Source organism: Magnolia sinica, chromosome 9 (genome assembly GCF_029962835.1).
Source record: "Magnolia sinica isolate HGM2019 chromosome 9, MsV1, whole genome shotgun sequence".
Taxonomy (NCBI): domain Eukaryota; kingdom Viridiplantae; phylum Streptophyta; class Magnoliopsida; order Magnoliales; family Magnoliaceae; genus Magnolia; species Magnolia sinica.
Genome location: NC_080581.1, coordinates 72,029,355 through 72,046,235, shown reverse-complemented (window position 1 = coordinate 72,046,235; position 16,881 = coordinate 72,029,355). Strand labels below are relative to the sequence as shown.

Below are 16,881 nucleotides of genomic sequence, written 5' to 3'. Positions count from 1 at the left end.
CAGATATCTTTCTCTTGGGCGCACATTACTCTCGTGAAAGCTGCTCTCTCAAATTTTCCTATTTACTTTACATCTTAATTTGATGCCCAAAGTCAGTTCTAATGAGAATAGAAAAATTATTGCGTGACTTCTCATGGCAAGGGACAGATGCTGCTAATAGATTTCATTTGCTAAGTTGGGGCGAGGTGTATAAAGCCTATGACAAAGGAGGAGCTGGAATCAGAGATCTAGAGTTGATGAATAGGGCTTTTTTGGGCAAGTGGCTTTGGAAGTTTGGTATAGAAGAAGGCACATTACGGAGGGACTCTAGTAAATACAATTGCAATGTAGACAAATGGACTCCTCTCTGTATAGGGCCTCCAATATTTGAAAACGGGTTGTTTCTATAAAATCCTGGTTTACAAAGGGGTCGGATTTGCCCTAGGAGATGGGGAGAAGATCAGATTTTGGAAAGATGTGCAGATTGGGGAAGAGCCAATGCAATCTCTATTCCCAAGATGTAGATGGCAGAGATGCATGATAGGCAGTCTAGATGGATGGTTGGATTGAAATAGATGATGGTCAAAGCAACGACTCAGTAGATCGGAAACGTGGCTCTAATACCTTGTTAACTTTAGAGACGGCATGGTGGAAACGTGCTATCTTGTATTCCATTAAGAACTAAACATATATATACAACTAATCAAGGATAAGCTCCAATTAAATGTAAACGCTTCCTAAGATATCACCAAAAATATCATAATCGTAACACAATATAGCACTCCGTATGACTACATATATCTCTCTACAATACTCTCAACCCATGTCCTCAAAATTGCAGACATTAAATACGTCTCATTCAACTTCAAATATGTGGACTGAACTGAAGAGAAAATTAAACAGACTCTGTTTCAACACTGAGGCCAAGAATCAAGTGACCATGTGGTGTGGGTGGGTGTGTGTGTGTGTGGAGTGTGGGTGTGTGTAAAAAAAAAAAAAAAAAGTGATTTAGGAACATTAGCTTCGAACTACAATATTTAAGACAGCATATTCAACTGACATAATGAACAAAGGTGAAATGAAGTATGAGCATAAGATATACAATTTGTCATGGACGTGTTAGCAACAATGAAAACAGACCAGAACAAAAATTTTGTGCTAGATGCAAACAAGTTGAACTCAATCTTAGCAGTATTGTGCATTTGTACATTCAAACTCATTGACCAACTATCCCGTATCTATAATATCCATTAAAAATAGAGGTAAAGGATCAGCAACAGCAATCAGTACAACACTCACACAATGACGGGACTCAGCATACCTGATGGAAAGACAACTCAAAAGAATGAACTGCTTTCTTAAATGTACGAAAGGAGTCATCCCACACCAATGTTGCAGCCAGGAGAGAATTGGTCTCAAACTCCTCCAGCTCAATCTGTTGAAATGATATCACAACTTAAAAAACATGAGTGTGTGTTTTGCAGACAGAAATATGAAGGTGATGATAAATTAGTATAGGTACAATAATAGCAGGACTGTCAGTTTCTCAAATTCCAAGTGCAGATCACAAACACCATGAAGAAGGAAATAAAAATGGCATCAACACACTGATATACATATACATACACACATATATATAGGGTAACGATCCCATAGTGTCCAATGTATGGTACACTCAAGTTGGTGTGGGCCCACCATGATGTGCGTGTGGCATCTGAAACATGCATCAGATGTGGCCCACTGTGAAAATGGCACACCCCAAAAAACAGCCAAATCCAAAAGTCAGGTGGGACACACTACAGGGAATAGTGTCTAATCATGCCTAAAACCTATAACTCCATGTAGATTTTGGACCACGGTTTTTTTTCTTTTCTTTTCTTTTTTTGTTCTTTTTTAGCTTTTTGTTGTATCGTTTATGTTTATTACTTGTACTGTATGAAATTTAAATGATAGGAACTCATTATAGTATAATTGCATCATTAATGGCCGACAAATCATAGTTTTATCCCCTGAACAATGGAAAACTACTAATCCATGGTTCTTTAGTAACACCTCAAGTTCTGAGTATGTAATCTGTTGGAAAAGAGGTAATATAGTACACAATGGAGCATAGAAGAAAAGGATAAGGAGACAATCAGATCTAGCAGGTTCAAGGCTCAACTTGAATAGTCAATTTCTCAAGACAGCTTTGCTGCCCTTTTTCTGGTAATTCCAGCAAGTGCAAACGAAGGAAATCTGCAAACTGTCTTAAGGATGCAATGAACTCTCATTCTGAATTTCAACATGCAAAATTGCACATTTAAGTGTTAAACAAATCTCTAATTTTAACACCGATATACCTTTAACACGTTCAGAAGAAAAACACAGCAAGAGATCAGATCCAAGAGTACTGAACAATGATGGCTTTATCTAGGAAATGGAGAGAATATCTCTTCTAGACTATGGTATCCAAGATATATAGCAATTAAGGGGTCATGGAGTCCTCTCTGGAGAGACACTCATGTGCCTCTTCAAGACATCCATACCCATTCACAACAAAAAATAATCTTCCATGAAAGGACATGACCCTTTGTCCTATGGCAGTTATTTATGTTCCCTTTTAGACAAAAATAGTTATCCAACAGTATAAAACTGTTGCTACATGCACCACAAGTCCTAATCATCATAATTGTTGTCACGTGAGAGACACATAGCATGGATGCCACATGTACAACCATGTCATAGTCACTCTCAATCAACACCAGTGTTCAAATTATCTCCGATATTATCGAAATATCCCCAATATTATCTTTATCTCCAGCTCAACGATACTGATAACACTGGTAGCGATACCGATAATGTTGGTAGTATCAGATATGCAAGGTATTAGCAATGTATCACTAAGTATCGCCAACGTATCAATATCGCTAATATAATCATCAATATTTTCAACTATGTAAATTCTAGGTGTCGCTTGTATTGCCAATGCATCAACATCGCCAATATTTTCGACTATGTAAATTCTAGGTAATGCTTCTATCATAAGCATATTGACGATATTTCAATAATATCACCAACATATTGATATCATAAAAATTTTGTTTATTAGGAAAATTTTTATTCAATTTTTTTTTCATGGACACATGGTTGTATGTAGTGTTCAATTTGTCATTGATAATATTGATAATATCCCAATATTATTGATATCACAACATTCAAGATATTGAGACCACAATCTTTCGTTTCATTTCCAATTGTTGATGATTTCTTGGTGAAATATCATGTGTTGTTGATATTTTGCAATATCGATGGATGTTTGGATGGAAGGTTGGATGGTTAAATAGGTCGGAGGGGATGGTTGGACTGATTTCTTACAACAACACATGCTTTTAAGGCCCCATTAAATGGAAACTTATTATGTATGCATTCTTTTTGTAAATTTTTTTAATTTCTAAATATGAAAATATGTACATTTTAACATCTCCTGAAGTTTCACTGAAAATTCCACCATTATTCCTTTGTTTCCCTACATTTCTGGTTATCAGCGATATTATCGGCGATCTCAATATTGTTTCTATATCCCTGTCTAGCGAAACTTGTAGCGATACCGATACTTTGAACACTGATCAACACTAAGGTTAAAATACCTTAGGCTAGACCCTAGTTCTATTCAAGTTACACCATGGCTCAGATGGGTTTGAACCACGTGCCAAAAAGACCAAGGCTCTTATTGACTCCTTGCGACGATGCGCACGTGTGAAGTACTAAATGCGCCTAATAAAGTGCCAAAAAGCACCCAAGCGTGGACGGTGCTTCGCACCATCCTTATGGAGATTTTAACCCTAGTTGCAATTGCAGAAGCAAAAAACCCTTCTCTTACCATTTGGCTATACACTCTTTTTATGGAAAGTTTTCATAATCAATATATTTATTTACTTACTAAAAATAAACTTTATTTTTGAAATTTATTTTTATTATAAAAACAAAACATAATCATCTGTTTCCATACACATACTGAAGTTTCACCGAAATTTTCCAACAATTTACTAAAGTCTCCTAAAGTTTCCCTTAGACTGCGATACTCACAATGTGCACAATATTTCCTGATATATCCCGTTATATTTCCCATTCTCGAAGACGCAATATCAGACTATCAGTACTTAAAACATTGCCCTTCAATATGTGTCCACCTTTCTCCTTCTTTTTTTTTTTTCTTTTTGGTAGGTAATTTTGCGCTCGAACCCAAGACCTCAATGTTGAAACACACTGTCACCCAGTAAGGCACCGGCTCAAACCCATATTTCCCTGCATTATATAACCATCAAATAAATAGGTAATAAAAAATATACAATGGTCCACATTCAACTAGACAAAGGTCAGATATTTGATGGATAGGATTGCCCAATCTAAGGTTTTCATGCAAAGACCTGCACCATGAGATAAATTGGTTGGGAGTTGATCCACATATGCCTAGACCGGACCCAGATTTTAAGGGGTTTTGAGGCCAAAATAAAGACAATTATTAAATGGGTCGGATCTGGGACTCCACTCAACCTAGCCTAGTACAGCCCTTGGCACACGCACACCTAATGCGTGGATTGACTTCATGCCAAACAGACCTAACCCTTTTGAAAGGGTGTTTGAACACCACATTCGAGTCCATTCAAAGTATTTTCTTTAACTGGTTTTCATACAATCAAAATATTAATAAGTCTCTCTTTCTCAAATCTCTAGTTCTTTGGTTTTGATTTACTGAGTTCGCCTTCTGAGTTCACTTATTGGTTCGAGGAAGACAGCAAGTGGTTTGAGCTCGTGTACAGTGAGTGCACTACTCTGACCAGGTTATAGCCATTGTATCCTGGAGGTTGACTGTACAAGATTCCTGTTGCACTTGGGACATGGTCCAAGGAGGGCAAATTCAACTTCAAGCCGAATGATTCCAAATCACACCTCGACTAGACTCAAAATCACGTTAAGTCCTTCTTCTCCCTTTTTTATTTTGTTTTATATAGTCTACGTTGTTTTCAACTATCAAACCCAACAATCTTGAAGTTGAAATAAAAAACAATTAGATTATGGACACCATCACAGTTAATGCTATGACTAAGTTGTCCAACAATCTGAATTTTTTGGGCAATTGTCCATTGTTTTCTATGCTTCAGGCCACCCAATTATCAGTCAGCCTGATTTTTCTCTTGGGTGATCATGGTGCACACCCTTTGTAAGTGTGCGTGCATGCACTTATCTCCAGCTTTTTATTCGGACTTTTAATGCTCAATTTTGATGTGCTGGGTTCCCAGCCACCACTCTTGGGCTAGTAGGAGATATGCATGCACCGACTATTAGTGTACAGTGCGAATTATGTGTGTGCAAAAGAAATGATAAAGAAACGCAAGTGCAACTCAGATTTATCACCAAAAATGTGTGGGGATGAGATTCACCTGTGGAATAAAAAAATAGAATGAATCAGTCTCATGCTTCATGGAAGATGATTCCGAGCTGTAATTGATACCTATGAACCCATAAGCCCTTATCAGAGGTGAAGAAGCTGAAAGATATCTGCAAAAGAAGAATAAATAACAACATGCATACTTTCAGCTAATTACCAAGGATACCAGATGAAATTATGAAAATGAATTGTGAAACTACTATGTTTCCCTTTGATTAGTAAATTCCAGCAGGCATAAGAAAGCTTAGATGCCTTGCTATAAGAAAAAAAAAAAAGCATACTAACACTTCCAACAACACGCACACACGCAGATATATTTCTCCACTGGAAAAAAAAAAGAAAAAAAAGAAGCAGGTTTCAGTGTAGTATAGATCATACTATATTGACATAGGAGAAGATGACCTAGTGAACCCCACATACATATTCAGGGCCTTAGTTGCATATAGATCATGTGAGGGTTGGAGCAGGAGAAGATGCAAGCCTGGGACCGAAAATTGGTGGTTCTCAAAATCTCAGAAATTGTCAATGCCTAAGAATCGGTATAAGGAACGATATTCCAAAAATATGAATTGCAAGCAGGCCAACGTTGGGTTGAAGCTCCTGGCAACAAAGTTCAGGACTGACTATTTATGGATGTAATTTTAGGGCCTGTTTGGATGCTGGGAAAAAAAGAAAAAGAAAATAGATGACTTTTCCCATGATTGGATGTTTCACCATGTTTCGATGGCAAAGGAAATATTGGATTTCAAAATGCAATCATTATCCAAACATCATAGTCAAATTCTCATGCACAAAATATGAGGTGACTTGTTTGAGATCTTTATTTGGATTTTCACTTGTTATCCAAACAAGAAACCCAAAATGGAATCCATGGGAATCCACGTTCATGGGAAATCTTGGAAAATCATTATCGGATAATTATGACAGTTTTCTTTTCTTTTCTTTTCCCACCATCCAAACAGGCCCTTAATATCTAATAGTCAAAATCACTAGTCGCCATATACATGGTAAATCGTTGATTTGCTAGCTCCTGTTTTGTAAAGTTTTAGATGTCGGAAAGATAAACAACAAAAAATAGGATGCTCCCAAGGTGTTCGAAAACAGTAACGGTGGCCGTAACGGCCACCACCGTTACCCTTATGATACGGGCCGTAACGGCCGTTACAGCCCTTTTTTATTTTTCGAAAAAACCGTTACAAGACCGTTATGGTCCGCTACAAGGCCGTTACGGACCGTTACAGGGCCTTTACAGCCTGTTTTTCCTATAACAGCCATTACAGCCTTTTCGACCCCGTAACGTGTAATGGTTATGACCGTTACCGTTACGTAATGGCCGTTATGGCTGTTACGTAACCGATTTTGAATACCTCCACTCATCAGGCCAGACACAATAGTAGATTGAAGTGAACTGTTGAAAAGTTTCTTTTCAAACCACCCATTCTTTTCCAATAGGGTGGCCCACCTGATAAGTGGAACAGCCCCAAATTTGTGCACGTTCATCTTCATAGTGGAGACCACCTTGTGCAGTGGTTAGATGTCCCAGACACTTGCCAGATTGGCACATGTCCTGTGTAAAGATGGTGAGCACAGGGTGCATGTAGTGCTGGCAAACCTCCATATACAGGTAGGTATATTATATTTCTTACATTGAAACAGAAAAACAGAGATGAATGTAATTTCAATCAATATATCATTGTTATCAATCTACAGTGGCGCAAAGTCCGTCCAACTAGATTGTTACGTATATCTAGACAAACACAAAAGAAGTTGAGAATGTGCTTCAGAAGCATTGCTCTAATATATGCCCATCACTTAAGGCTTCTGTTTCAGAACTACCTAGAAAACATCATCAACATGCACCAGCCTGATTTTATTTCAAATATGCCTACTTGAAATAACCCAAGTTCAGAGCCAACATATTGATAGAGTCATGGATATAAACACGAAGTGTATAGCATAACATTTGTTTAAAGGTCATGGTGATCCAATAGTCGTATAAACATGAAGTGGATAGCATAATGTTTCACAGGTTATTTAACTTCACACGTCTTGAAGAAAGGAAAAAAGGATAGAGAGACAATGACCTTTTTATTGAATCACGCCCTTTCAAGGTATAAGAAGAACCCGTAAAGTGAAGCACAGAGCCAATTCCAGAAACTCCATGCTTTTCCTCCAATGAAACTGATTCGTAAGGTGTTTTCTCACACTGATTTCCCGAGAGATAAAACTGAGGAAATGCTTCCAAAGACTGAGGTTGACAGCGTAACCAATCCAGAGCTTTTACACTTGCAGGGACTGGGACCTGCAGTAATAAAAACTCAAAAACCAGATTACAAAACAGACATGAAGAACCTAAAAAACTGCCCCATTCTTCAATAATCATAAAGATGGCAACAGCAAGGATCCTCGATGGTTAGCAAGATCCTACAACACAAATGTAGCTTGTGCCCATTTCAAATTTCCTGAGGAACTAAAAAAAATAAAAGAAAATGCTAAGATGATGATGATTAATTTAAATTGCTCCAATGGCTCACTGCCAAAAGCAATTTGCTCCTTACCTACCAAGTTCACCGTAGATGTTGCACATGATGATAGAGACTATCTCTCTGACGAGCCACCACATGGATTGACCATGGTGAGCAAGGTATTCAAATTCGGTTACGCAACTGCCGTAATGGCTGTTACCTAACGGTAATGGTCATAGCCATTACGCGTTACAGGGTTGAAATGGGCGTAATGCCCGTTACAGAAAAAACAGGCCGTAAGGGCCCTGTAATGGTCCCGTAATGGTCCTATAACAGTTTTTCAAAAAATAAAAAAGGACTGTAACGGCTGATACAGGGGCCGTAGCGACCATTACAGCCAGTATCATAATGGTAACGGTGGTGGCCATTACAGCCACCGTTACCATTTTGGAACACCTTGATGGTGAGTGGACAATCCTGGCTGTCTGACTCATGCAACATTTTCCCATTAAGATTGGATGATTGTTTGTTTTTTGCTCAAATTCTTTTATCACAGCAACGACTAGGTTGTGCAATGATCGTGACTTTTTGGGGTATGACTCATTTACACGGCAGCTCACTAGATTAGAGGCCCCAATTACCATGGACTATAGTTTTGAATATCCATCTCATTACATAGGGCCCGTTTGGATATCACCAAATAAGCTACTCTTTCTACTTACAGCAGTAGATAAGTAACTTATTTTAGAGAAGTAAGTTTGGTTTATGATTAGTTATAAGTAACTTTTTTACTTAAAAGTACTTAATCACTTCAGTTAATTTTTTTAGCTTTTCTACTTTTCATAAATTGCTGAAGAAAGGCATTGGGAGAAACAAAAGAGGAGAAGCTGATAAGTATGTTGTTTTTACCAAACATACTTGTCAACTTAGTAAGTAGAAACCAATATAAGCTACTTGAAGCATAAGTAGCTTATCTTAAGTAACTTACGATCCAAATGGGCCCATAATGGCCATTACATAATGGTATCAGTCACCCCCATCATGTGTTAGAGTGAACCATTCTGTTAGGAAAAGAAATGGGCCTTATAGACCTGCATCAGTCAAACAGGCCAATACACCCCGTATCGGCACTGAAACAAGGCACTTACATAAGGGCCCCATTTTGACATTTTTATTTTCAAATTTTCTCTCATTTCTCTATTTCTTTCTTCATTTCAACCACAAAGAGCTTAGAAACTAATTTTAGACTACATCTGGGATTATTTTGAGGATCAAAGATAAGAATTGAGTGAGATTCAATGAATTGAAGCAGAATGGACCATTTAAAAAATATTGGAAGAAGGGGCTATCACTTGTTTTGTTTTGTTTTTTTTTTTCTTTTTTTTTCTCCATTTTTCTTCTTCTTCTTTTTTTTTTTTAATTTGTTGTATTAACAAGTAATGGGCCCTAATCCACGATATCATGCTTGACTTGTGTTCACCAAGGACCTATTTGGTTTGCTTTCAGCAGGTCAATATGAGAGCATTCTAACGAAAATCTGGTCGGGTACACCATTAGACATTTAAAACAAATACAAATACAAATACAAATACAAAAAAACAGAAGAAGAAGAAGAAGAAGATAGATCTAATGCTTTACTTTTTTCATCCTATTTGCTTATTCTTTTTTTCAAGATTTTTTTGTTCTAAAAAAAATCTCGGCCAACATGATCTGATACACTCCATATAGTGCTGTTTTCAAGCCCATCGTCTATGCCCACTGATACCGTTATTCAAAACCTTGCCCTGCACATGTGCAATATGTATGGTAAAAATGGAAGATGTGAAATCCTCAGCTCATAATGACAAACCTTGCTAGCAAACCTCAAAGAAGGCTAATCGCCAAAATAGGCTTCTCAATCCTACTCTCACCATGTGCACAAGACCCAGGCTGTTCATAGGTGGTAGGCCCCACCATTTATGTGTTGCAGCTTGACAATCAGGCCGGCTCAATCATCAAGTCAGTTGGCTATACGTGTAATCAAATGTGCACAATTGAATTTTTTTTCCTCCTCACCGTCGGCTTCTTCAAGTGAGACCACCTTGATGACTGAACCAGCAGGATTTTCAGGCTACATGACTGAACTGGAATCTTGAATGTGCTTGCTAGAATGTTTTCCTATTCTGCTGGGAATCATGTAAGGCTGCTGGAATTGGGATTTTGAGGTTGATTTTTGCACAAATTCACTTCAGAATTGAAACTGAGCACATCCATCCCATTGGATTTATGTTGCAATCAATAACACTACTTCAAAAGCATTGATTGATCTGTATCAGTGTGCTGAAGTCCCACTTGTGTAGGGCATCAGAGCTGTGCAAAAGGTGGACCCCACGAAGACAATCTAGTGCAAAAATCAGGTCTGTCCACTCATCATGCAAGCCACGTGACTTATCGATGGTCCCTATTCAACATACAGCCTGATTTTTGCCTAATGAATGGAATGGCCTGATTGTGCCAGACCATCTTCAACGTGGGGTCCGCCTTATGCCATGCACCACACCCAAGGGTGAATTCAGGGGCTATAGGGACTAAAAATCTATTTACCTGAAATCTCAACACACCACTTGAGGAATGAGGAGGCTTCAACTTCAACTTCTCGATTTCCTGTTTGATCTGATTGGCGGCATCTTCAAGCGTGAGAGCCGGAGGCAGAGTGTATGTCTGGCAGAGCTCAACAGGTAAATCAGAATCCTCCATTCCTGGCAATGTATCAGTACTGCATTCCATCCCAGCTCTTCCATTTGCCCCTAAGATCTAGATGAATGAACAAAATTAAATTTAAAAAGAGAAAAGAGGAAGTACAGAAAAATGCTGAGCTGCAGTTGTCAGCACCTTCAAATGCACCGGCCACCTTCCGGTGATCGGGGCCGTTCATCTGGCGGGCCCCACCATGGTGTGTGATGCTGCACAATTCACCCACATTTGAGAAAATTGCGCCAGCAAATGGATGGTTAGCAAGGAAACAAGGCCAACAGTCAACAGCCACTCACCATCCACCTCACCAGATGAACGATCTGGATCGTTGGAAGATGGACCCATTTGCACAGAATGCTTGACCCAGGGATTTCCTACAATAAGCTCTCGTTTTCATTTTGTCCAAATGGGTCCCATGTTTCAGCAATCCAGGCCGTTGATATTCACCAAAATTCCCGCGTAAATTCAAAAACCTCTATTTGCTGACCGGAAGAGTATGGTTAAAAGAAAATACAGCAACGGTCCGAATTCAAGCAAAAACAGGATCCAAAGATTCAATGGCTAGTATCTTCCACCCTGGGCGATTTTAGGTGCCAAGACCATCCGCTTTTAAGTCCAGCATATCAACGGTCTGGACTACTGAACCATTAGCCCCACTTGTACAAATTTGAAATGCAGGCATATGGTATGAACTCTCGTCCAGAGTAGTAGAACAGAGCATTAAAAGGAAACCTTGAAATTAGGATTCGAACGGGAGCGGAGACGGTGGAGATGGCCGGACGTGGGGAATGAACGCGCAGTACAGAAGGAGGAGGGTCTAATGAAAGTGGGAAGTTGACGGACGGCTGAGATTGCCGGAGGAGGATTGTGCAAGAGATTCGATCCCACCTTCATTTTCGGCTAGCTCTATCTCTCTCTCTCCGTCATAGACGACTGGAACAGCTTTAAAAAGCGACTCTTTCCCGGTTTCGTTGCTGTCACAGTGCATGCAGCATCCAACTCAATTATTTTAATTCACTGCATTATCCACGACAGAAGGTGATGTAAGCGGATTGGCTGGTGTACCACACACCACCGACCTGTCTGGTGTGTTGACGTCACCAAGTTATGTGGGTATGTGTTATATCTGAGCCGTCCGTCTATTTAGCGAGCTCGTCTTAAGCCTTAAACGGAAAAATAAGACACATCCAAAGATCAAGTGAACCACACCGAAAAATGAAAAAATGCAATGAGAGATTGAACGTCTTATGGGGTCACAGAAGTTTTAGACGGATATGATATTTGTTTTTCCTCTTCATCCAAGTCTTTTTGCACTCATGAATAGATAGGATGGAAAATAAATATCATGGTGGGCCTTACAAATACTTTAATATTTGTAGTGTTGTCCGCTTTAACTTTAGATATGACTCGTTTGTTTTTGGAATCATGATTAAAAATCATCTAGAAAAATGATGTCACGATATTATGAAACGATGTCACCAAACTCTCTGGGCCCTAAAATAGTGTATTTATTGTATCCACACCATTGATCCATTTGGAGAGATCATTTAAGGTCACGTGCCAAAGAATAAGGCAGATCTAAAGTTTAAGTGGACCTACGGTAGAAAACAATGGGGACAATAAGGCCCACTGTTGAAGCCTTCGTAGTCCCATTATGATGTTTATTTGAGATCCAACCTCGTTATAAGTTAACATAGATATGGAATAAGGTAAATCATAAATATTAGCTTGATCGAAAACTTCTGTGCTCCAAATAAGTTTTTAAAGGTAAGTGTTCAATCCTCACTGTTTTATGTGGTAGGATCCACCTGAGCTTTAGATCTTTCACAACCTTTTTGATGCCTTAAAATGCTCTCCAAATAAACGGACGGTATGTATTCAACAAATACATAACGGTGAGGTTCCTGAGACGGCTTCTGTCGATACTTCAGTAGCTAATCCGCGTCCAGTCTGTTCGGTAGTGCGTGGTATACCAGCCGATCCGATTCCGAAGTGGTTGCCGTTAGTTTGGTTGGCACATCATGTCGGTGCTGTGTTGACTTCTACTAACATTGTGGGCTCCATTATGATGTCTATATTATTTTTACACTTCTGATGTCTATATTATAATCACACTTACGATGCCTATATTATATTCACCCGTTGAAGTCATTTATGGCGTGTTTGGATGGTGGCCTACATAGTACACCATTATATATTTTAATAAAAAGTACATTTCACTGCGTTTAAATTGGATTACCAACACCTAGTTCACGACCCGACCAAGTACGTTGCCGAACCGTTTTGCAGACTCCATGCATCTCGATCGTCAGAGTACAATGCAGCTAGCAGTGCAGTGCTTTCATTGCACCGCACCGCCACAGCAGAGAGAAGAAAAAAAAAATCATTTCTGTGAATGTGGTTCAGCGGACCATTTCTAAGCTTTGCTCTCTCTTTTATGGTTTTCTCCTCCTTCTCACAGCCTCGGATGTCGAAAATCGTCCTGCGGTACAAAACGTTCAGCCTCCACCAGCGTATGTGGTCCACGTCTTGAAATAGCAAATCATTGGAAATCCCTGGAGCTTGCATTTTTCTGTCCACCTTTCATCCACAAATCACGTGAGTGATTTGGAGAAGACAGGTATTGCGTTGCGTTTCTTTTACAGAAGGTGTAATATACAACGTTAATGCTCGATTCAGAGAGAGAGTATTCACATTTGTGGGGGACAAATGTTATCCTTTCCATGTATTTCTCCTTCACTATGGTATACTCCCCAAAACACCCATGTTTTGGGGGTGCATGTCATAGGGGTTTTGGGGATGCATGTCATAGGGGAGTCGCCACCACCTTTTCTCTACACTCTACGAAGATGGCAAGCAGGCATAGGACATCCCAATAGGATTTTGCTGGCAGCTAAATCTTTTGGACATTACTGCGTATCTGTAATGTATCCGGGAGATGGATTTACATCCCGACACATACGACATGACTTGTGCATGTCAATGAGAATGGGAGTACTAATATGGCTTGATCGTCAGAACCATTTCTAGAAAGTCTATATAAGATATCCTCGTCTTCCTTCTTCTCACATTGTTTACTTAATTAAATTGTTACGTTTTGCCCTGAGTCCAGGTGTTCTTGGATAGGGCAGGTAATATTCCACTGTCCATGTTAACAATGTTTGACAAATGAATCGATCATCCTTGTTTTGCTTTTAAAGTTTCCATATTATGGTTGATGAAATCATTGTAGACGCTGATTGTATTTCAGCTTTAAGAAAATTTTAGTATTTGTAGGCAGTTTCATATTTGTTCATATGTTCTCAGACTCATACGTTTAGGGGTGCACACGGTTCGGTTCGGTCCGATTCTGGAGTGAAACTGGAACCGAACCGTTCCATACAGTTCTAGGATTTTCAGAACCGGAACTGGACTATTAGCACCCTAGAACCGAACCGGAACTGGACCGTGAAAACCGGTTCGGTTCCAGTTCGGTTCCACGGTTCTGGGCTTTTTATAATCCAGCCTAATTGCATATTCTATTTTTTAATTTAGCCCATGTCCATTTGCGTTGTGATCCATTTGATGAATGGTTTAGATATTTTATACGGTGTGAAAAAATACATTTATGAAAATAATCAAAAGGTGCATTGTAAACCATAAATCATGAGTCAAATATATAACTAAAATATATTGTAAACTCACAGTTCCAGGTTCGGTTCCACAGTTCGGTTCCAAGTTCAGCTCCACGGATCGGATCCACTGTTTGGATCACGGTTTGGTTTGGTTCTACATACGCCCAAACTAGAACCGAACCGAACTAAACTGTAACGCCCCGAATATCGAGGGTCGAGCAGAAGCTCAACTCCCGAGTTCCAATGCATTACTTCTGCAACATAGATAATGATGATTAAATGTTGTCTATATTGGTGCATTAAACATGAGTGGGATTACACTAAATCAGCATATCATACTCCAAAGACAATTAGACTATGCAAGCGGAAGACTATGATAAATATATAAAGCATATAAGTAGTTGTAAGTCCCTAGAGTATGAACATGTCACCAGGTTAAATAATTACATGTATAGTTTCAAAATTTACAAAATGATACAATGTAATGGCATCTAATCCATATCCCTGTAGCCCCGCCGATGCAACTTCAAGTCTATATAGACCTGTCAGAGAGTTGCACGTAGGAGAACTCTTCCTCGTCATCATAAAAGTCAGGCTCCACCTCGCAAGCATTGTCATCACCTGTAGCTACAACAGAGTCTGGTTGGTGTTTTAAAACACCGTCCCAGAGTGGGAGTGAGTGGTCAACTCAGTGGTACTATGAGGTAAAGGTTAACATGTTATCAATTCAATCAAGCAGTAATGATAAAGCAGTACAACACTCATATCCTAAGTATTTTTATTAATGCAGGAATGATATGCTGTAATGATGCATGCCCTCACCTGCACTCCCTTAACGACATCATCTCACGATCGTGGCATGCACCACTCCGGACGTATGCAATTCCTCGCCAAAGCACATGCAATGTGGTGCATGATCGTGTTAACCAATACTTAATTAGGTTTATTCATACAACAGGTTCGGGAAGCTAAGGTGTAACACCCTGAAAATTAGGGGTCGTGCATACGCTCGACTCCCGAGTTCCCGGGGTCACTTATAATCGGTTTTCATTAATATGCGATTAATCCAGGTTTAAAGGCGCAGCATGGAATTACTTGAAACATGAAGCACGATCACAACTAGTTTGCTGAAATGAAAAGAGATCATTATATACATGTCCAAAAGGATATAAAAAGGGTCGCATCAGGCGTTACCCAACAAAATCACAAAAGGAATATCATGCTCAAAAGAATAGGGCTGAGTCCACAACTCAGTGATCCAAATCCTGTCTATTAGGTCGACGGGGAAACATCCATCAGCTGAAAGTAAGAGAACTCGTCCTCCTCCTCGAGGCTCACATCGCCAAGCTCCACGAAATCCGTATCACCTGCATCTATGAACGGGTCTGGTTGGTGTTTTAAAACACCGTCCCAGAGTGGGAGTGAGTGATCAACTCAGTGGGTGCTATTAGTCTTAAGTTGCAACAAGCATCAATTATAATAAGAATTTAATGAAAAGCAATCAATCATAAACATCTATCTAGTTTTGTTAATGTGCATGCATGCAGAATGATATGATGTATACCCTCACCACAATGCTCCCTCGTGCGACAACATCTAACGATCGCCAATGCCAACACTCCCTCAGTGCGACCTCGACTGCCGAGTCGCCAACCTAGCTAATGCCATGCAATAATGATGTTAACCGGATTCTTAGTTAAGTCCATTCATCCAACAGATTTGGAAACCTGATACACCCCACTTATCAAATGCCCTGAACTAGTTGCGAGGCCAAGACCCCCCAATGTGTGAGGCCGAGACGCCGCGATCCTTGACCCCGTCGGGTTTTCCCCATCCCCGACTTCAAGCACATGGGGGGTGCTGAATGTGGAGTCGCTCACAGTCACTACGGGGAGGCGCATCACCCCAGCGTAGGCCGACAACTCGGACACAGTGTCCCATTCCACCATGCCTGGCTCACGAGACTGTGGATCAATATTCCATCCGGTATCGATAGGCTACAACGGTGGTAGGGTGTTCCATTTTCCATACATATGTAAGCAAACAAGGTTAACAACCAGGTGAGTCAGCCAGTGGACTAAACCGCACGAGCCCAGGCAAGTATGTGGCGGAACGACATCGGGTACAAGCGACCCATGTAGCCTAACTACTGCCGCCCACACGTACTCGCCCAAACCCATGGGTTTAGCCTCAAGGTGGTCCTACCAACGAAACCACATTCGCTCTCCTCATGTTCCTGACTAACCCAAGGGTAGGAATAGTGACTTATAGCATGCCAACTACCAATGCAACATCAAGCATATTCAACACCATGTTCTCATGTTGCTCAACATACAATTCAAATTTCTCTAACAAGCATTTATTAATATCATGAATAAAGTGTAGGTGTGTGGTGTGGGTTAGTGAGGAAGTTAACACTTCCTCCATGTTGAGAAATCATATGTACAAGAGCAATAAATCATACACAAGATGAAGCAACACATATGAGAAGAAGAAATCAACCATACATGAGCATGTAATCATCCATACACTAGATTATGAGAGAGGCAAGATTAACATCAAAGAGAAATAAACATGCAATTCATACAATTCCAACAATATGTCATTTCTAGGTTTTCCTAGATTCTTCCATATAACACACCAAGCAAGCAAAATCATTAAA

General features: G+C 39.8%; 1 protein-coding gene across 2 annotated transcripts in view; it reads right to left on the bottom strand.

Annotated features, from left to right (window-relative positions):
* The window catches only part of LOC131255652 (protein PHYLLO, chloroplastic), a 98,708-nt gene extending 87,130 nt beyond the window's left edge, over nucleotides 1-11,578 (bottom strand). Inside the window, exons 1-5 of one of the 2 annotated variants that reach the window (XM_058256431.1) lie at nucleotides 11,338-11,578; nucleotides 10,456-10,665; nucleotides 7,492-7,709; nucleotides 5,400-5,517; nucleotides 1,301-1,414 (exon numbers count right to left, since the gene is read on the bottom strand). In XM_058256431.1, coding sequence (XP_058112414.1) covers nucleotides 1,301-1,414; nucleotides 5,400-5,517; nucleotides 7,492-7,709; nucleotides 10,456-10,665; nucleotides 11,338-11,499 — 822 coding nt within the window. In that variant the 5' untranslated portion in view covers nucleotides 11,500-11,578. The remainder of the gene's footprint in view (nucleotides 1-1,300; nucleotides 1,415-5,399; nucleotides 5,518-7,491; nucleotides 7,710-10,455; nucleotides 10,666-11,337) is intronic. The other variant, XM_058256430.1, reaches the window with a different exon arrangement.
* Nucleotides 11,579-16,881: the final 5,303 nt, after the last annotated feature.